Source organism: Pipra filicauda, unplaced genomic scaffold (genome assembly GCF_003945595.2).
Source record: "Pipra filicauda isolate LSUMZ 115617 unplaced genomic scaffold, ASM394559v2 scaffold145_size1923396_pilon, whole genome shotgun sequence".
In the NCBI taxonomy this organism is placed as follows: Eukaryota; Metazoa; Chordata; class Aves; order Passeriformes; family Pipridae; genus Pipra; species Pipra filicauda.
In genome coordinates, this window is record NW_024103940.1 from 196,595 (window position 1) to 219,427 (window position 22,833).

General features: G+C 39.5%; 1 protein-coding gene across 9 annotated transcripts in view; it reads right to left on the reverse strand.

Annotated features, from left to right (window-relative positions):
• Positions 1 to 17,147, reverse strand: part of LOC120322710 (gephyrin-like) — a 212,622-nt gene extending 195,475 nt beyond the window's left edge. For 5 of the 9 annotated variants that reach the window (XM_039378733.1, XM_039378728.1, XM_039378730.1 and 2 more), the window contains exon 1: positions 17,074 to 17,146. In XM_039378733.1, coding sequence (XP_039234667.1) covers positions 17,074 to 17,137 — 64 coding nt within the window. In that variant the 5' untranslated portion in view covers positions 17,138 to 17,146. Of the gene's footprint in view, positions 1 to 17,073 lie in introns of all 9 variants that reach the window. The other 4 variants (XM_039378729.1, XM_039378731.1, XM_039378734.1 and 1 more) reach the window with 1 other exon arrangement.
• Between the last annotated feature and the right edge of the window lie 5,686 nt (positions 17,148 to 22,833).

Genomic DNA, 22,833 nt, shown 5'->3' on the forward strand with positions numbered 1-22,833 from the left:
TTCTGATTCTGTCCCTCATCCTGCTCGGGGGCAGTGAGTGAGCCTCTAGGTGGGGGCTCAGCTGCTGGATGGGGTCTACCCACACAATCACCTTCAGTGATTTCTTTCAATTACTTCCTTTGTACCACATAAAAGAAGTACATTCTGCAGATATATCCTCCTGGAAAAGAGACTAGTAAAAAGCTCACTGGCTGCAAAATAAAATAAACACAGGAAAAAAAATTAAAGTCTTGAAAGAATCAACATTAACACCATGGTCAAAAGTGGTAATATTTACAAGCAGTTTTATACAGGAAAACACATCCTTCTCAGAGCTATGCTAATACAAGAAAGATGGAGTTTGGGAAATAAAAGTATTTCACTGAGTTGCCTAAGAAGACATTCAAGAACATGAGGTAAAGTGGGAGATATGCCTTGCCATCTCTTAGATTAAAAAAAAAAAAGAAGGAAACAATAAAATGAGAAAACAAAGATAATTATGACTATGGACCTGATAACCTGATAATGAAATCTTGAGATTCCAAGAGATGTCAATTCAAAGCAGTTACGAACAAAAAAGTTCCAAGAAAATAAGTACTTCACATTTAGTAGAAATTCTATAAGAAAGCCTTTGATCTAGTTGCATTCAGGAGGTTGATTTTTTCTTATAACACCAAAAATAATTTCAATGAGATATATGATGTATTTGATCAACAAACTGTATCAAGACACACCCAAATGAAAATAAAATTAAACAAAAAAACCCCAACACTGTTAAGAAAGATTTCAGTATAGCTTGTCATGTTACAGGCAACAAAAGATATTAGTCAGTCCCAAAGGAAGTATGCCTTTGTCAATTCACAAAAGAGTAAGACTTACACAGGAACAGAAATAACAGTAACTGAAGAGTATTTCCAATGCAAAAATAGCAGAAAGGCACTGAAAAGCCATTTCCAGAATTTAGCCACCACAATTTAAACCAAATGCAAAGATTAAAAGTCAGACATGGAAGAAAATGACAGCAAAGGAATCTGTTGGCCTTACTTTTTTATCTTCCATTGTTTTTAAAGAAGAGCTAAGGTTTTTAATGCTTTACCATCTTGCAATCATTAAGCGTAGTAGTATGCTCAAGCATTTTGCTCCATGGTGAGAAGGTGAAATGAAAAAGGAACTGCTGAAAATCTTGGGAGTACTTCCCTATGCCCCGCCTTTTTTGTATCAGTTGTAATAGGAGCCATAATTAAATTCTGAAACCTCAGTAAACACTCAATAATTCTATATAGTTTAATAAAGACAAGTAATTAAAATAAACAGAACCTAATGTTCTTGTGAAGGCAGACATTAGTAAAGTAGGAGCAGATTCACAGATCAACCAGACACCACCAGAAGTATCACAATTACTTCCAAACCAGGAAGCCAAACATTTTGTATCCAAAAAAGAGAGAAATATCCCACAAACTCAAAACCAACATATGCTTCTGTGAGCATGATTAAGCGAAAGACGGGTAATTGAGTTCTGGACCACTATGGGCAGCCTCAGGTCACCCACTCTGAAATTGCAATCAGTGGCCAATGGGTGGTGCACAAGGCTATTAGATGTAATGGTATCCATTCAATCTTTTTGAAGAATGTAACTTCTGATTTTGGTAAAAGTGCACTACAGTAATAATACAAGTTTTGAAGGCCTGGTAACAGTATATTCTCCAAGAACATGGGCCACTAATGTCTTGGTCAAAGACCAGTTTTTCTCATACATTATTAGCACAAGAAAAAAACCCCTACCTTCTTTCTACTGGCAGCAACTTGTTCCCATCTCTGCTGTGTGGGCACAAGCATTTACTCATAGTAAACTGAAAGAAATTCATTGAAAACGAGCTTGGCAAAATACTATCATCTACATCAGTTCACATTTCGTTCACCATATATAGGAACAATTTTGCTGGGATAAATGAGAGCTCATGGACACATGAGAGCTCTAAATAGGATTCATTTCACCATTAATAAAATGGGAGTAAAAGACGAATTTATAAAGAATTGCTAAAAGATTCAATACTTGTCAGCTTCAAGTAAGACTCAGTAAGGGATTTTTAAGGAGAGACTATTGGGATTACAAGCCTCTGGTATATATGTTTATTACTCTATTCTTCTTATAAAAACAATTTCCTAATTTTGCCCTTGTTAAACTTTTCTAGTAAATGAGACACTTGTAGATACCTACAGAGGCATAATATTTAAGCACACAAATCTTTTCCCCCTGTTAGTTGGTCTGATGTCCATTAACAACCTTTAAGCCTCATTTGTATAACCTTGGTCTCTACATTCTTTGCTAGAGGCTATTATTTACGATATGGTTTTGATTTATAAAATGTGGCTACCAATTCCCTCTACAGTTTCTTTTTCTCACACTTCCCATAAAATTCCATTTTTATTATTAATCTATAACTTTTTTTTAGACAAAGTGGTTTTTTATGTTATGATTGCTTTTTCAGTGACTACAGCATTTTAGTATTTTCTGCTATTTTTAAAACCACACTTCCACTACAGATGTACCTTAATGCTGAAGATGCTGCTTAGATTGCAACTCAGTTTAGCTAGCTGCCTTTATCTCCAAACACTGCCCTTCGATACCAAAACCACAGTCTGTACACAACAGCCATGGAGATGGTGGAAACACACAGTATCGGACAAATGCATAGACCAGCAGGCTTCTGAGTTGCATCAAATGCATATGGTCCACAGACCACAGTTATACAACTAAATCATCCTCCTTCTTCATCCCAATCCCTCCCCCTTTTTAAGGAAGTATCAAGAATCCTAAAGCCTAACTCACCTAGCTGATGCCTGTGACTGGCTGTTCCCGTTACCTCCATCACATGCATAATAGTCCACTCAAAAGAAAGGTAATGATTCTGCTCAGGTCAGCAAGAAGGTGGCATGCAGGACAAAAATGAAATTAGAAGATGATCTTGCATGCAGATGTTTTATATAGTTGATGTACAGACAGATGTCCAACAAAAAAATAAGTCAACAGCATATCAACTGCCATTTAGTACATACCACGTTTGCAGCCTCAAAGTTTGCATAATAGTTAATTTGATTGGTAAAGACATGCTTAGAAAAACTATACTGAGTGCTAGTAAGACGACAGACTGATTGGTGGCAAAGAAGTCCCTCAAGCAGAAGGCAACTTAGATCTGGTAAAGATGGGTAATGTTTCATTGTTTTTTAGTTATTGATACATACTATAATAAATGTTTATGTGCATATCTATACTAATTATATGTATATAGTCTTCAAATTAGTTCTGTCAGGAGTACTATAGTCAATAAGTTAGAAAAACGAAATGTTAGAAGTTTTGACTATTAAAAATAACACATTCATAAAAAGAGACGCTACTTGCCTGTAAATGTGTAACACAGTGTCCACCTTTCCCCAAATTTAACGCCGCAGAAGTCTAATGTTCAGCTTTTCTAGTTACCTAACATATGCAAGTTCCCAGATGTTCAGTTCTTCGTTAAGCACAAATGCCTAGCACAGCCTTCATACTCACCTAGTTACTACGCACAGGAATCAAAGATGTTTACATACAAAACAGGAAAATACATCTTGACTACACCCTCCTCAAAAAATTTCCTATAATGCACAAAGCCCATGGTCTTCATGAGCTTTGAAGTCCTTTCCAGCCCAGGCCATTCCATGATTCTATGATGCATCTATCGGATGCTCCTAGTCCTGACAAGTAGACCAGAAAATCTACACCAGGTGAAGCCAATCAGGTGTCCAAGGTGCTTCCTGGGGTGATAATGGCAGAACAGAGTGTTAAACACACCTTCCCAGCTCCAGAAGGCCACTTTGATCGAGGCTGAACTCGATGATCTTGGAAGTCTATTCCAATTTCAATTATTCTGGGAAATCCTTCCCTTCCTTCACTATGTTTTTTTTTAACTGCTTATTATTCAGCAGAGGCTTTGATCACAAAAAGCTAGTAAATATCACCAAGAGAACACATGGCCTGACAAGGCAATACTTGCAAGAAAGGAGACAACACAGCCAGATAAAGGAGTATCAAGACTACCTTCCAAACTGACACAAGTGAACTGCACAAAACAGATTACATCTGTTTGAGCTGTGTTCAGAAAGCAGAATTCCTATCTCCCACATTTACCTATCCCACCCGTGCAAGCCAGCTCCTCTCTCAAACTGGTACTCCTGAAGTCTCTTGCTGAGTTGATTCAGTTTGTTCGGGCTGAAGAAAACTAATTTCTCAAAGAGTAGTTTTCCACTAGGTTAACCAGTTAAATTTGTTTTGCATAGAGGGAAAAATGGCAGGATAGAAGAGTACTAAGAAGGAATAGAAATGAAAAAAAATGACAACAGAGGTAAAAAATTGCCAGTCTTGCTCACCATCCACCTACTGGAGCAAAAGTCTGCAGAACTCAGTGCTGAACCAGATCACACAGCTGATTCAGCTCAAAAGGATCCCTTTTTTTCTGGCAGATTCAGTTTTAGCTATTTCAGTTCCCTGCCTGCACAGCCACATAACAGGTTATGCCAGCACAGCACAGCATGGCAGTGAACAAGCAGCACTGATGATAGAACCTTTGCCAAAATTCCATATGGCATAAGATTAAACCTGCACAGAGCCCTGTTGGGCTCTGTGCTGGTTTAAGAGTTAACCAGCAGGGGAAATGAACTCAACTCAAAGGAGAGATTATAAGTCAGAATAACAATTTACTAAAATAATACAGTAAGTACAATCATACAAACAAACAATTGGTCTTAACCCACAAAACCCAAATGTATAACCCAGTACCCTGGGGCATGAACAACGTGGTGTTCCTTGGGCCCCGCTTGAGTCCAAAGTAAAGGGAGAGGGGAAGAACCTGCTGGTGGGAGAGCTGTTGCAGTCTAGTCAAAAGTGGTGATTGCAGTGAGATGCTGGGGGGAGAGCTGTTGCAGTCTGGTCAAAGTGGTGATTGGAGTCCAGTATAGGGTGGTGATCCAGTCTGTTTGAGAGCGATGAGCCGCAGTCCTTCTCTGGATCCCACAGAGTGGTTAAAAATGTTCCAAGACTCCAAGATTATATATCCTGCAGTTCAGGCAGAAATGCTCAGCTTCCCTCAGGGCGGGGAGTTCCACAAAGGGTGTGAGGACAGGAGCATCCTCCTATCTCACAGGCCTCTTAACACCTAGTTTATAGCCTGAGGAGTCAGGCTCTATGGGCAGATGGTGTAAATGGTTCATTGATAACAGTTTCTGGGAAATGGCATGGAAGGCTATAGAATACACAGTTTTGGGTTACACCCATACCCTGATGAACTGGTCTCAGTTGTCCTAACTAGGACAGGCTCTAAAGCAGTGACCATAGCAGACTGCATGGTACACCTGAAGAAAATTATCTCTGAATAACTCACCTTGAGATGTAGTGAATGCAGGAAGATAAAATTCCTGACAAGGTGCTGCATGTATTTTCCTAACAGATGAGGCAGGGAGGGCCTGTTCAAACTAAGTATTAGTGTAAACATGCTTCTTCTGTTATTTCTTCATCTGTAGCTTTGATAACGATTTGTAATTCTATGGCTAATTTTGGTCATTTGAAATACTTTTACATACTACTGAACTTTATTTCAGGCTAGTTTAAGTTAAGAGTACTTTCAAGGCTAGTTAAAAAATGCATGTCTCACTTTCTCCAGAGTATCCAAAGGTTATGCCCTAATCCACATCACTTTCACACAGGAACAGTTCAAGAGTCAGTATCTTTCTGGTCCCTTTCCACCCTTAGGAAAGTCTCCTCCGTGCTGCCCACTGGAAGATGTCTCTGGCATGCACAAGAATTCTAAGAGGTACACATAATCCCATGGAGGCAAAAAATAGCAAATAGTGTGTGTATATTAGCTCTTGTGCTTGTGGTTCAAGAGTGTGGCTTTTGAGCTGCTCCTGACAGTCCCCGGTCAGCATACTTTGATTCACAGTGAAGAGAAGAATCAAAAACATTGAATTCATCTTGAACAAAACTAAATGAGATGTACTCCAAGAGTGCACCTAATGCACTCCAACAATGACTGATGTCACTCCGTGGGTTTTGAGCTAGCGTGAGGCACAACATCCTGAACAGTGCGAATGTGAAACCCCCAGTACAAAGATCCGCTTCTCTAAGGCAGCACTACCTGCTAACATAGACTTAAATTGAATGAAATCACAAAATTAACTTAGTGAATTACAGTCAAAAGACTTATATAGGTACAGCACAAAATAATTTATTTTTTTTTTAAATTGCCTACTTATCATTGCAGGATTGAGAGTACCTAATTATCCAAATATAAAGAATTTCTGCATTTGCTTGGGCTTTTTTTTTTCCTGCAATGGCTGCTACTTGGAACATCAGCATCTAAGGGGTGTTAAGTTTAAATTTATACTTTGAAGGAATTACAATATTTATTTTACCGTTGCCTCAAATGGCTCCAGGCTCATGTTCTCACAACATCTTAAACATCAAAAAAGCTCCTGAATGTGCCCCAATCATTCCATACTTTCTAGATGCTAATAAGATCTCGGCCATTCATTTTAAAGTAATTTTTCTCCACATATTTTTTCATACACACAGTTGAATTTACTTTCTGGAGGCTGTAGCACAGGTAAAACATTTTTAGCAGGTGTTTGTCCAGTGCAGAAAAATTATCCTAGGAATAATCTGAAGACTTGCTAAAATTATTCTGGAGTGTACTAGAAGCTGCTACTATTCTGGTAAGAAATACTGAAAATTATTACTATTGCACATCAAAAATCTCCCTTACCATTTGATGAGTCGTCACAGCAACTTACACATAACAATAATGAAATACAAGACATGCTATCAAGGAATTAAGAGATTTTTCTAATACTAAAGATAATCCATGATGTCCCAGTTTAATGCTATACAGAAATTTGCCTCAGATGCCTTTTCCAGAAAGATGTTCTGTTCATCAAAGGACTCAAAAAAAGTCTACTTGAACCCTTTTCTGACAAAACAATGGTGAAATGACAACTAGTATTTTCACTAATTCTCTTTGATCAACTGCCAAGCCAAAGAGAAAAGTCGTGTACAGAAACCATTGTGCATGAACTAGAGTTATACCCTTTGGAATAAAGAAATAGGAACAGGCAGGTGAGCTTCCTTGAAGCTTAACGATCACAGGAAATTCTTCATCAGTTGCTTTTTTCAGCAGTTGCTTTTAACATGAACTTCAGAATTTCCATTTTGATCCTTGATGCTTAGGAAAAAAGCCTGAGTCTCACTCAGATAAGAAGGTCCTGTACCCTGGAGACACCAGTAATAGCTTTAATTCTTACCATGCTGGAATTTAACTGGCAAGATCACACCTAAAGGTTTGACAGCTTACCTAGGAACAGGGCACATTTCTAAAAAATAGATGTCAGAATAGCATTAGATTCTGAAACAGTTTAAGTATACCCAACTTGAACCACATCCATGTTACTAACATGACCATTCCCAACTTTTTGAAGCTCTGTGCTTGCCATCTGTCCAAAGAATTATGTCATACAGCACTACCCTACAGTCACGTTACTTGAAAAGATTTCTCTCAAAAAATCTCAACATGCCTCCTAGGACTCCTGGTTTATTCTACCTATTCTGTTGGTTTGTTCTTTTCTTTATTTTGCTAAATAAATGCTGGAACAAATGTCTCGATGACCAGAATGGGAATGGTTTGGAATCCCTCACAATGGCAGGTTAGGAGGGAAAGCAATTCCCCCTGCAGACTTTTCGGTCTCTTTGATTACAGTGATCATTAAAAAAGCCTATCATCAAGTATATTTTACAATAACTAGAAGTATTTTGATTTAGATTTAGCTAAAGCTAGTAGCTCGAGAGTTATACCTCACTAGTAGATAGATCTACTACATCTATCAAGGCAAAGGATGGTTACTATTAGAGTAACCCTCCAAGAAAGAATTCCTTTAGGACAGCATAAAAACAGGAGGAGAAAAACTTGGAGATTACAAAAACATTCCCCAAAAACTCCACTTTATATATCCTATTTGTCTCATAATATTCTCTCAAATTTTTTCAGAGTGTGAAATCAGAGTACACTAGCCATAGTAAAGTTTTAATGAGCAGGAGTTACACACATAAGAACACCTGTTGCAACTTTATCTCAGCATCCCTGGAGTTTTCTGAGCATTATCTACAGAAACACTTTGTCCCTGCCCTATCTTTTAAAGATATGTTTCGCAACTTTTTTCCTCAGTGCGCTTAATTTACAGTTTATTTCTCCAAGGAAGCTGATTTTGAGAATCCTTGATTTGCTGTAGGATTATTTAATGCCTCCCCTTGAGTATTCACACAACTAAAAAGGGAAATTAGGCTAAAAAAAGAGGAAATAAGAAGTACGTATTCCCTTTAATCTTACGGGGTTTTTTGCCTTTTTTTTTCTGGAAACAAGCATTTTTCTTAACAGATATGTACTTACTTTAGGCATTTTGCTGCTTTCTCCCAGTTTTTTTCCTGAGGCGAAGTTTCTGACAGGGAGTACATAGTAAGCCTTTGGCTTCTCACGGTCTACATTGCTATGCCACCACTCTACAGCTTATGAAAGGACCACATATATGGGAAACTACCTAATACCTGGAAACCTTCTTCCAGAAACATACTGCCACGCCACACTTCCCTAGGACAAGATTTGCAGGTACCTAAGTAAAAGGATACATACCTGCCCAACAGTAATGTCTTCCCTTTTGCAGTCTGCTTTGTCTTCCTAAACCCATGAGAACTGTCTCAAGAAGGGGTAAGAAACAGCAGAGTAGAAGTGTATTGCTTTGCAGAATTCCTAACTAGTGCCACATTCAATGTTTCTTCAACAATTATGGAATGAAGACTTTACAGACTTCATCTCACGGCTCGCTATCAATTCCTTCCCAAGTGGCCTATCCTGGGACATTAAGAGCAGCTTGCTAAGAGAAAAGGGGATTTTTCTCTTTAATGGCAACCATCATTTGCAGAGGTCCTAGAAACCTTTCCCTTCTGATGCAGATCTGCAGGACACTTTACTGCAAATCATTTTAATTCTTGACGTATGCATATTATTTTTCACTCATACAACTTCCCATAAGATGATTCTGAATAAACAATTCACTTCCTAGATTTCGGTATGAATATAAATGCTCTCCACCATACATTTACCCCCCCCAAAGAAAAAAAAAGCGAAAAAAAAAAAGCCAATAATCCCCTCTCCCGCCAGAAAACCCCCAAAACCCAACCTAAAACACCAGGAAAAAAACCCAACAAAAACCCCCACACCATATACTTTAACATATACTTCCCACTTTTAACTCTCAAAAGTCATCTATGATAGCAAGGAAAACCAAAAAAATACATGCAAGAAAGATCATTCAAAGAAAAAATATTCCACATAGATTTTAAATTCCCTACAATACACAGGACAATGAAGAAAACTAACAATTTCATAACTACACAGTAAGCACTAAAAAGCCCCAGAAGTATTATAGTTCAAAGCCCACATGTATTCTGCTTCTTCGCTTTATTACATAATAAGTGATGTAATTTAATTAGAAAAAGTATTTCTGAGAAACATGTATTTCTACAGCTGTGATCCTAAATACATAAGCAATACTTAATATATTTATTATATTGGTCTACGTATATAATTGGTATGTTGAATACATAATGAAGTGTCATAACATATAAAACTATTAAAGATTAATGCTCTAGGTAACTCGCATATGGAGCTAAATAAATGTTGAGTCAGTTCTTTCAGGTCTTGCTATATATCAAAAAACACTCTACTGCTCAAAATAGATTTTCTTATACACAGCTATTCCCTAATCATTGAAGTCAGACAGTGGAATTCTGGTTTATCTTACAGCAGAAGGAACAGACAATGCATTTTATTCCTTACAAAATATCATTCACCCACATTGTAACAGTGGGATAGAGCCCTGTTTTGCCAGATTTTGCAAAATGTACACAGAATATTATTCTTAAGGGATTATGATATTTTTTTTCCACTTGACAAGTTAGGCATAAAATAGGCCTCAGTAAATTAGTATGAAAACAAAACAAGTAAACAAAACATCACATACAAATCTCTTACTTGCAAAAGGAGATTTTCTAAGATAACTGCCAAATTAAGTCTATTTTTCCCAAGCACTTTTTCATGCAATTACTGTTCCTTTTAAATTTTAACTTATTTTTCTCAATTATTTTTCTTGAGATTTAACAACAAAAAAAAAACCCAACCAAACACAAAAACCACACACAACCACAAGCCTGAAAGGCTGTTCTACTTTTTAATTAATTAAAAACATTCCACAGGAAAAAGGCTGCTACCTGATCATTTACTTTATGATTATTATCCTCCAATTCCCCAAGGACAGTTTTTTCAGGCATTCTGCTAAACTTTCAAGAAGAATTCTGTCATACGCAACACTACTAATACAAAACTATTTCAATTTAAGCAGTAAAGAGCTGCATACTACATCTACATATAGGAACAGAATGTAAATTATTTCTTTTACTTAATCCACGTTTCAAGACCTTATAAATATTTAACAAGAACAAAAATTTGTTCTCATTTTTATTAATCATGTCCTCCTGTTGCATAACAATCTCATAAATTGCAGACAACAAAAGTTATACTTGCTTATCTACAAAAAAAACAATTAAACCCTCTCAGCAGAACTGTTTTAACCATCAGAATACAAAAAAGATTTTCCCACATACTGAAAATTAACTTTTTTAGCTGCTAAAGTTAAAAATAAAGCAAAGTTAAAATCTTAACTTTTACTTCACAAAGGCACTGCACAGCAAACTTCTTTGCTTTTGAAGTCTAATAAATTTCAAGATAGACATTTTCAGAAAGCTGTGGGTGAAATCCTAATATAATATAAAAGTTCCTCTCAACAAAGATGCACTACTCTCTCACTTGAAAAACAATCAATCAGACAGATGCGACTAAATCAACATTAAAGGTGGAATACTATGTCTGCATATCAGGCTTTTGTAAGCTAGACTGTCCAAAACATGGCCTGATGATCACATATTCTGTTATTGTCCAGCTAACGAGGCCAGCAGACCAACTAAAGGTTTTCCCAGAACTAAGCCAGTTCTCATGAAATACACAATCCCTAACTTTTACGGTAAATAATGTGGAAAGTTTTCCTGCAGTACCAGAAAAGGAGACAAATACAAACCTAGAAAAGCAAATGAAAACATAATGTAATGGGTATGCTCTGTGCTGCTAAATATGAACTACAGACATGGAGCGTGGGTGAAGATGGAAGTCTTTCAACTGTATATGGATAAGTAAAGTCCAAATCAAGAAACACTGAATACACAAGACTTCTTACCCCTGTTCTATAAAAACACATAAACCTGCACATTAATTGCCATTTCTTACATAAGCAGGTACTAATTATTTCCCAACTATACAGGGATGTTTTAATCTCTTGCTTTAGATGCTCTTAATTTCAGTGTTTCCATTTCTTCCCATTCAAAAGAAACAGTATGGTAGCAAACAAACTAAACAGTAAGTACAGTGGGATTTCAGTCACTTATTTTTGTTCCACACTGCACATTAAAAAAACAGGGGGAAAAAAGCCAGGACTTTCTTCCTCTTTTAGTTTAAAAGGTAAAGCACAGATAAACTATAAAATGGAAACTGGGCAATTTTATGGATCACATTCATGAGACATTAAAGCTTATCATCATAGCCATATCAAAAATCAGAAAGAAATGCTTTTGTGACGTATGGCTACAAATGGCAAAGAGGGAGATCTACTGTCTATGGACAAACTCAACATTATGACAGCCTTATAGCTGAGAAAGATGAAAATCAATGTTGCTCCGAATCCAGAATGTTTTACTCTTAATGGAAGCGCAGCATTTCTCTATGTCCAGAATTTTCTTGCTGAACTAAGCTTTTGGAAGAAAACTAAGGCTTCCAGGAAAAGCTGCTGCCTTTAATCTGTTTTGAAGATGAGTGCCCAACAAGGCATAATTTTGGAGAGAAAGTCAGATTACAAGCAAAAAACTAAGCAACTTCAATTTAGACAATTAGACAGTAAGTCCCAGCAAACCTCCTGTCAGTCCTCACCCTCCCACACACACCTCTATAAGAAAGTTTATCACAAATTCCAATGCATGTCCAAAACATGACTAGCATCACCACCGAGAAAAGATCTTGCAACTTGCATGTTATTAATGAAGAGTCTTGGAGGAAAGTCATGAGAATGTTCCTCATAAAATAGGAGACAGGCATATAACTTTTTAGTTAGAAAACAGACAGCATATATATTTCTAAAACAGTCTGACCAACATATAGTGACATTCTCAGTATATCGTTCCCCATGTTTCTCAAAGATAATGTTTGCAAAACATTCATATCAGTGAACTTCAAATCTGCCCAGGGAACTTCTTTGGGTGAGGCTGTCAAGTAGACAACGCCCTCACCATCTGAGAAGCGAGTTTGCTTCAAAGTGATGCATTCAGACACAATGTCCACACTGTATCATTTCAAAAAGCTAAGCGGTCTCAGACCCGTGTCATCTTTCACACTGCAGCGTTTTAAGAGAACAAATAAGGTCTGAGGTTACACATTCACAAATATTTGCTTTATTGTCTAGGCCTATGGCAACAGCTATCCTTCAAAATATTCTAATCTTTACATAGAGGAAGAAAGGAAGAACAATATACCTTAAGAAGAAACCATTAGTGAAGGGTTGCATTTTGCCAAAACCCCTTACTCCCTTTATAAAATATTTTTACAATCAAAGGTGAAAGGCTGTACCACTATATGAACGAAGTGTTATTAGCCAACCCAAAATCTGACAAATTTTTATCAGGAATATTTGGGGGGGGGGACACACAAAACAAGAAAAACATGTAACAAAACTTCAAGTTTTGACCAGCTACATTAGATACTTACTGGAAAGAAAACAAGAAGAGAGGTAAGTAAGAAAATGAGGATGGAGAGGAAAAAAAAGATAAAATAAGAGCAATCAGGGAGAAATAGAGTATGGTTTTTTCCATCAGGCTAGTGGAAATGGCAACATCATTTAGATCTCTCTGGACAGTTCTAGTCAAGGGTCTGCTTTAGCCTCTCAAAACAAGAAAGGTCACAGATTATGCAACTTTTACCAGTGTCACCACCAGTGAATGTGGACCTAATACTGATTCAACTCTGGGCACAGCACCTTTTCTCCCCTTTTCTAGCCAAATTTAGCATTACAAAATTCTGTACTTACTAATCCAGGTTCAATAACCTGACACCACTAGTAACTGATTAACAACTGTTCTGTTTGAGATATTTCAAACATGAAAGGCTTGCAAGGGGTAACCAGAATAATTCAGATTTTTATTTTACTAAGGAAGCATCGGTGCACAACAGCACATACAGAGCATACATATAATCCAACCTTTACCATAAATGAATACATCTCCTCTTTTGCATTTGTTTACCTACCCCACATTTCTTGTTACTCTGTGTTTCTTTTTTAAAAGAAGGTATCAAGAACATTTAAATAACAAAGCTTTGGCCATTGTTAGCCCAACTCTGTTACTCCATCACAAAAAATCTCCCAATCTGACATTTAGCATTGCAGCCCTTTTTAAATCTATTTTACTGTAAGGGTAACCTCATGACAACATAACACTGAACCTCTATTATTCGCTCATGTGCCTGCACTACATATCAAAGGTAGGAGACAGAAAACCTAGGTTTGGAACCTAAGTGAGCAGTATCTTTAATTTGAACACTTCATTAAACACTGGGGCTGAGTAGGACAGTTCCACAGTTGCACTCTTTTCACAAATCGCAAAACTTCTTAAAACAATAACACACAAATATTGGAACGCAATTTTCTACCCACAAACCAGTGAGACTTCCTATTCACATAAGACACATCCCTCTAGTTTACAAGTTTCACAGTTTTGCATTCTGTCATTTTGATATTTTCTACTGTTTCAGTAAAGAAGCTTAACTCTACAACTTTCTGTATAGCAACTCAAAAACAAATATGAATGACATTTGCAAATCCATAGATGCTGTATACACTAAAGTACTTTTCCTGATTTCAGGAAGACAGTTAATTCACGTTGAGAAAAATGTCCTAATTATGGACTCTATTCTTATCATTGACTCTTAATTAAGAGACTTTGACAGTTTGGATATAAGAAAAGTTAACAAGCAATATTTGTAAAAAAGCCCAAGATGCTACATTCTACATAATTTTGCATTTGAACACAGTAAGTTACTTTGGGTAAACAATAAACAAAATTTCTATTTCTCTAGTCCCTTGTAATGGTCTTAATTCGTCACAAGTGAAAAAAGTATACATTTGTTTCTAAATGGAAACTAGCAATACACACATAAACACAGAGGTCTACCAACCACAAAGAAATACAGTTACTTATCCAAAACAAAACTGAATGCAATGAAACTAAGCTACATGGCAAACTTTACTCACTCTGTATTAATATACTCTGGAGCCATGTGCATCAGTCTCTACAACAGACAAGACTAACAATGTGCCCAAATAATTTTTATATGTCCTCATTTAAAAATAAACACAGAAATTTACTCCAAATTAATTAAACAGAGTTGCTTCTAAGTAAATTTAAATTCCATCTGCATTTGACCATAAAGTGCAGTAACGATTATTTTCTAAACTGCGCATACCAGGTCCAACAGGAACATAAATCTGTATTTCTGTGCTGGTAAGACCACAAGTATATACTGCTAAGAAAACAAACATATGGCTATGATCTTAATTTGAAAAGCTAAAAGATTCATGTTATTTATCTAATTTCTGATCACTAAGCTACTCTAAATGATAAAATAAAAAAAAAAACAGTTTGGATACCTAATCTTTCCATTTCCACACCTATTCCTCCAGACACCAGCCAAGAAGCAATTATTAGTTCATTTCTATGAGAAAAATTCAGAAGAGTGAATTTTTTAGTTTGCTGTCTTTCCACAGCTGAAAAAGCACAAACAGCTAGGGGGTCCAAACCCTCCAAAGTACAAATGTTCTCTTTCGGGGTTAAAGGAAATTCTAGAGTGAAAAATAATTAAGGTTAGTCCAATGTATGCTATTAAAGTAACACATTTATATAAAATTTTATTTCATGTCTAAAAACATACACAAAAAGGGGGCTAGGAAAATTGTTAGAAACCAAGGTGAGCCCTTTCAAAATGGCAAAATAATTCTTTGCAAAAATGTTCAGTCTGGAATTCAAAACAATTACATGAAGGGGAAAAGAGATGAAACTGTTCTGTTTGGTTATGACTTTTGGTTTTCCTTTAAAAACAAAAAATTAAAATCAGGCCACAAGCTCTTCTCAATGGAATTGCAAATTATGATACAAAGTTGAAAGAGTTTAACAGTGATCAAACAGGACTTATAGTACAAAGTAAAAACCAATATATTCTGAAAGATTATCTGAATCTGTTGCAAGACTTAATCGTTATTTAAATTATTATAACACTATATGTATCTGGTATTGCATTCTGAGAACAATTACATATGAAAATTATTACAACTCACTGATCAAAAGAAAATAACAATCCAAGTTACAGAACATCAAGTTGTACAAAACATGCAAAGAGCATTCTGTCAGCAGGTACCCCATTCTCACTTTAACTTTTACAGTAGTAGGTAGTGGCAGGCATGTCCTAGCCTTCAGGAACAAAGGGAACACCTCCCCCCCCGTCTGACTTTTGCATCTGGTCCAATCCACTCTGTCCTTATTAAAGATCTGACTGCCTGGAATTTGAAAGCAACGCTAAGGATTTCCATTTGTATCATACTCTGCTTTTCTAGCAGTTTACTGTCAAAATCATCCTGCGGCCAAGCGCTTCTCAGGGAAGGGAAGAAGGGAAGGGTACCATCTCTCCGGCACTCCTCGCCCTCCCGGCGGCGGGATCAGCACCCGGCAGGGGAACAGCGCCGGGGCTTCCCGCGGGCACGGGCGGTTCCGAACGTGCCGCTCGGGTTAAACACTGCCAGCGGTAACAAATAACCCTCGGGTTAAATCCAGGCCTCCTCTCCCAGGAACGTACCCCCTTTTCAGTCCGAACATCCTCCGACTCCTAAGCGAGCTCACAACGCCGCTTTCCATGAACAGTCATGTCTTCCCAGGCTCCCGGTGAAACCTCCTCAGCTTGACGCCCAAAAATCTCGCTAAAATCTCTCGCGCCTTCCTTGCACAGGAACGCTATTTACGCCCTGATACTCCGGAACCCCCCGGGGCTCCGCTTCGGAGCGCAACGCGCGCCCCCCGGAGCGCCGAGCGCTGCGAGGCACCGAGATACCCGCAAAGGCCCCCCAAAGAGACCCCCCTGCCTGCAACACACGCACTGGCTCCGGGAGCCCCTCTGTGCAGCCACCGCAGGTCATGTGCCAGGGGTTTATTAAAGGATCATCCGTGCGCTATGAGCAGCAGCATCATAAATGCCCTCCTCCCCCTCCCAACAGAGAGCACACAGGCATCCCCCTCGCCCAAAGCAAAGGCCAGAGAGGGGGAGGGGAAGGAGCCATCCCAAAAGACCTGTCGTGCGGAGCGTGCCGCGCTCCGGTATTCCCGCGGCCGGGAGCTCAGGCCGCCTCCCGCCCGGAGAAGGCAGGCCCGGCACCTGCCGGCCCGCAGCCGGCGCCGGCCAAGGGCTCCCTTCTCCAGCGCTTTCGCACTCACGGCTCCGCCGCGTTCGGAGGCAGCACTGCCGCGTCCCGGCCCCTCCGGCACTCGCCCACCAGCGCGCCCCGTCCCCTCGGCGCGGTTACCCCGGGGCAGTCCCGGGGCTGCGGCGCCCGCCCGCCTGCGGCAGCGCTGCCCAGCACCGCCCGGCCCCGCGCTCACGCTGCCGCCGGCGGCCGGAGCGCCGCCCCCACGCCCCGACCCCGGCCCCGGGCCTCGGGTACCGCGCGCAAGGCGGAGCGGCGCTCCCTGCGCGGCGGCGGCGGCGCCGCCACGGGAGAGAAAGGCGGCCGAAAGGGCACCCCGCAGGGCGGCCCGCGGCGCTCACCGACCCGCGACCGCCCCTCTTGTGCCCCCGGCGCCGCGGCCGGCGCGGGCCGTACCTGTGAGGACGCCGACGCGGATCTGGTGGTCGTGGTTGGTGAGGATGATGCCCTCGGACGCCATGTTCGCGGCGCAGCTCCGCACTGCCGGGGGGGGAACGGCGCGGGCGCAGAGGGGGCGGGGCGGGGGCGGGGCGGGGGGCGGGGCCAGCGGGTACAACGGCGCGGGCGAGGGGAGCGCGAGATCCGCGCGCTGCACCCGGCACAGGCAGCACCAATCCAGTGCCGAGAGCGCCGGCCCCCAGAACCGCCGTGTGGTTACGCGGAGCTGAGAATTAAATTCCTCAGACCTGAGATAGTGGGAAAAGATCGGCAGCAAGGATGGTCATCATCCCGGCTTTTGGCTAGCATGAAATCACAGAATCGCGGAATCAGTTAGGCTGGAAAAGACCTCTGAGATCATCGAGTCCAACCTATGACCGAACACCACCCTGTCGACTACGCCACGGCACTGAGTGCCACATCCAGTCATTGCTTGAACACGTCCAGGGATGGACTCCACCACCTCCCTGGGCAGTCCATTCCAATGTCTAATCGCCCTTTTTGTGAAGAAATTCCTCCTGATGTCCCATCTAAACCTCCCCTGGTGCAGCTTGAGGCCATTTCTTCTTGTCCTGCTGCTTGTTACCTGGGAGAAGAGACCAACTCCCACCTGCCCACAGCCTCCTTTCAGGGACTTGTAGAGACTGAGAAGGTCTCCCATGAGCCTCCTTTTCTCTGAGTGAGAAATACAAAAACACAAAGTTTTTCCACCAACTTTTGAGTCCCCTTGGGCTCAGCCAGGTGTTTTTGGAACTTTCTCAGGCCATTTCCCTTCCCTCTCCTGTGAGACCTTCCCCTTTCCTCTGAGCTTAAAGCTAAAGCAACAGTTGTTTAGATAAAGCAACTTATTGTCATAGCAAGTGTCTTTTTTTGTCTTTCTGTATGACAGTGGAAACTCTCAAGAAGCAAATATTTAAACTCATTTTGGATGTGTAGGCAAATGTCTTCCACATTTAACAACAACATCATCGACTGCAAATGACAACCCACTGTCAAAATTCAAGCCCTCTTACTTCAGCAGGTATTTATATTTTAGGATATTCCAGTTGAGTTTTCAATGCTACCTTGTTAATAGACTCCGTATTAGTCTCCTTTTGACTGTATACTAACAAGCAATTATTGAAAGAATTTGTAATTTGCGTAGGCATAAATGAGCCATTTCAGGAGTTTTCTCTAGCATATAATTTTCTCAGATGGACAACTAGCACAAAGAAAAACCAAAGGGCTGAAGAAATATCCTTTATCTCAGGGAAAGTCACACTAGTAGCACTTTCATGGGGTGGTGCACCAGCACACGATATCAGTATTTCTATATTGGCACAGCAGCTACAGCGTGTGCAGCCATAGAGACTGAGAATTCAGGCTCCAGGGATCTCTGGTTATGCAATGGTATAATACAACATATGTGGGTGGGTGTAAGCCTGAACCCAAAACAGCATGGCTACTGAAGATATACTGCATCGCTGGTGCTCATACTGCTGTTCCCTCACGGGTTCAGTCACTATGTGTTGAATATTCTGCCTTAGACAAGGAAAAAAGATTTTTTTTTTTTGCAAACGTATCTGAAATTATCTAAAGTACAAGCAAATAGCTTGACATTTTGTAGCTTCCTGCAGAGGATTCTCACACCCTACACTAAAAACAGTATTGTTTATTCAGAGCATCTCACAGTCTCCCCGTGTAGCCTGTTGATTTGTTGCTCTTGTGGATGGTAAGAAGGAGGGGCAGAATTCAGATTTCACTGACAACATTAGGTTTATTACTTTCTGGCTTATAAATGCCTACTAGTGGGATTTGTATTAGATTTTTTTGTATAGAGCTGTAGTAGATGATTTTATTAACATAACAAAGTAAGTTTACAAATTTTTTGAAGACTGAATAAAGAAGAAGCTGAAATTGATAATAGGGGGTTTGTTACTGTGATGTGAAAAGATGGTTAATATAATGGATCCATAATAGCTCAAGAGAATGGAATGATGTCCTGCAGTCAGAGTAAGGAAACAAGTGTGTGTGATGCAGAAACCTTTTACTGCAGGTAGACATTCTAGAAAATATGCTGGCAATCCACACCAGAGTCCATGTTGACTGTCCAGAGAAAAACAAGTTTTCATCATCAAAGTCAATATACAGCCGATAGTCACATTTTGTCCCAGTCATGTCAAAGTATAACTCAACTTAGTAACATTTCAGCAAACTTTTTACCTTTACCTGCCAGCTGTTAATTATCAATACCTCTCCAATACCTAAACCACCACCCTTTCATTAAGCTGGCTCTGCCAGACATGTTTATTCCATGTAGTCTTAGTCTACTGGCCAACATCGAGGCCTTTCTTATTTTATGAGCACTACAGAATGACATATTTTAATTACTCATTTGGCTGTAACAGTTTTGGCATACAGGAAGCACTTCCTTAGATACCTGTAGAAATCTTAATTTAAAAAAAAATAGACTTCAGTATGATTACAAGAAGATACCAGTTTGTTGTCTTGATTACAATGTGGGCAAGGATAATTTAAAAACTCCTTGACAGTTCATATTTAGAATAGGTGTTCAATATAATTTCCATAGTTTTGTTGTCACATAGTTTGATTTTTCTTTTTTTCAATGGCTCCTTAAATGTAATTCATTAACTCTATTCTTTTTTATTTTCAACTGGTTGGCTAGCTGGATCAGCAGTGGAACATGGTTCTTCAACTGTGTGCCATTGGTACAAATCCTACTGAAGTCATGAAATACCTGGCTTAATGAATCATTAATCTAATGCAAACCATTTTATTTCTGTGCCATTTTATTTCTGGTGCAAATCCAAGTAAGATCAAGAGACTAGCTAGCTCAGTGGTTAAGTAATAGGAGACAGAGTACTAGGAAACCCCCAGCTTATTAATGTGAGTCTATAAAGGGTCAGAAAACTAAGTTTTGGACATTAAAATACAAAGATTTTCCAATGCAGCCATTGTTTTAAAGTAGTCTACTACAGGTTATTAGTTTCTGATACATTTAAATAGTCCATATTGATCTATAAATTCTGAAAAAGAATAGTATAAACATTTTATGTGTAGCCACTGATATAGAACAATATTCATCGCTCTGAAAGAAGGTACAAGAGGTGATTTCTCCAAACAGTTCCTTCCCTTGGGAAAGCATCTAGGGAATATACAGAACAACATTTTAGCTACGGAAGGTTAAAAAACCATCTGAATGTCCTGGTGGCCCGTACCATAGTCCATCCTCGCCACCCACCTTTGCCAGAGGCCTCCTGAGAACCCTCTCTGGGTTTACACTTCCAGTCATGAGTAGGAACCCAAATTCAGTGATTGTCTTAACTATTGTAGGAGGGAAATATGTTTTGTTTATGGTAAAAGTGCATTATTGCTTGCACTGCACCAACATTTGCAAGGTTGAATTTGTCTGTTAAGCAAATAGCCTATGTCTGTGAGATTACAAAATGAGAGAAGCTGTTAACTCTTCCACTTGGTAACAAACTACATCACAACTTAGCTTAACAATTTGCAATATGGGCATTTGCAGCAATGACAGGCATGGGGAAAACTCTGAAGGAAAGGTGGCCTTGGCAGACATCCAAGCATACAGCTTCTTTCCCTCCCTACCTCTTCCTACCCAGCTGCCTACTGTGGTGTAACTTTTGAAATGGCACCATATGCTCAAGGATGCAACCTGACATATATTCTTAGGAAAAAAAAAACATCTGGAAGATTGAAACTTACTGAGCATATATGGTATGACTTTGGTGGCTCTGTGGTAGTGATAACCATTTGAGTTACCTCCAATCCAAATACATTGCAGCCTTTTGGTGTTTTACTCTCATACCTGGTCAGACCAAAATAGCAAAAGCTCTTCCTTCCCCATCATCCTTCCCATGATAAAGGTTTTAGTAAAACCATATCTTCTCATTATTTAATGCACAAAGTAGGTCTATCCAGCTTGTCTTTTCTTTATCTGAGATTTCAGATGTTGCTGTTTTGCTTTTCAGTTGAAGAAATGTTTCTGTTTCCATGAGTCTTTGGAAAAGAATGTCCTGTAGATCTGTGTCCAGGGCATGTTGGACTAGTTATGCAAACATACTAATTTCTGTCCAGACTTTCCCTGACAGAATTCAAGAAGTGCCAGGCAGGGAAGTTCCAAATTGAAGTATACCCTCAGCTTAGTAACAAGGGCTTGAATCCATCCCTAAGGAGCAGTGGAGATCCTGCGATAAGGATTACCTTTGGATTCACCATCATTACCGTTTTGTCCATCATTCATTGAGCTGGTCCTACAACAAGTCTTCTTTCTCGGTCCCGCCTTCAAGAAGATACACCAGATATTTTGCTGTAGTTATTCTAATCTGTTCTAGGCTTTTCTTGAAGAACAGCACTCTAAAAACGGGTTTCCTTTCTTTCAGAATAATTTGGAAATGGGGCCAGCCAAAGGCAATCTTGATGCTCCCAGGTGCCAGTTCTTCCGGGTCGCTGCAGCCCTTACTGCAGTGTACAACCCATCTGAGAGCAGAAACAAGGTTTTGAGATAGATATGGAATATGTGTGACATCTGACTACAAATGCAGTGCTGTTGATTCACTACTAGTATGGGTTCCTGACAAAAATAAATGAATCTTAGTGTGACTCCACATGAGTGGTGTTGACACATTCAATTGTCTGTGCTTCGTTTGCTGCAAAACAGTAGCTATTTTAGAAAAGCAGTTGATGAGTTTAGCATACACAAAGAGTAGACAGATTTAAAAGACATCTTACTGGAACATTCTATTTTTGAGATTTCACTTTGACAAAACTGCCTCATTAAGGACTTGGATATGAAAAGCAGGAAAATGCTTTTGTATCTCATGTAAACTAAATTCAGAATTCTGATGAGCTGAATCAATTCTTTCCATACATTATTTTCCTTTATCTGTATTTCCCCTTGTTTCCTTTTAAGAGATTATATAAAACTTTAAGGAATCTTGATCTTGTTTAATAAGGAAGACAACTCCAAACTGTATGAAATAAGGCAGAAAGAGAAAAGAGAAGGTAAGTATTTTGAACCAAATTAAATTATAATATTTTGGAATGAACTAACCACAAATGTAACCATCATGTACTGTGGCCAAAAGTGAAAAACTGTCAGCTTGCTTCTGCAGGAAACCATGCCATGTTGTTTGCTTTGACTTAATAGAAGCATTAAAACTACTAGAATAGATCCACTAAGGAAGAGAAGGATACTATGTGGTGAAGGGCAGCTGCAGCCTCCTGCCAGCTTGACTGAAGGCAAATTTGCCAACATTCATTGTCCAATATTGTGTTTCTGGCCTGAACTATGTGACAGTGACTTTCAAAGGGTTTGTCCACCTTCAGACGTATGTAACTGCATCACCAAATAAAAGTCAGGCAAAAAGCAAGTAGCCATGGCTTCTCCAATGTTATCAACCCTGATTTAGGACATTAATGTCATATTTATGGTATGGAGTGATTGGCTTGTAGTGAAATTGCATACAATGGGAAGCAAGAGAGTCCTTGTACCCACAACTTCCTTTGTTCCTTGATAAATGAGTCTTGGAAAAGACATCCATTATTCATGTGCATATACATGATCCATGTCCCAAGCTCATGTACATCATGCTCACTGGGTCACTCTGCTCCTTTGTAGGTGTGTCTTCTAGAGGAGTTCTTGGCCCATCTATGGCTCAGGCTTCTTTGGAGCCTATACCAAACTACTGTTGGTTT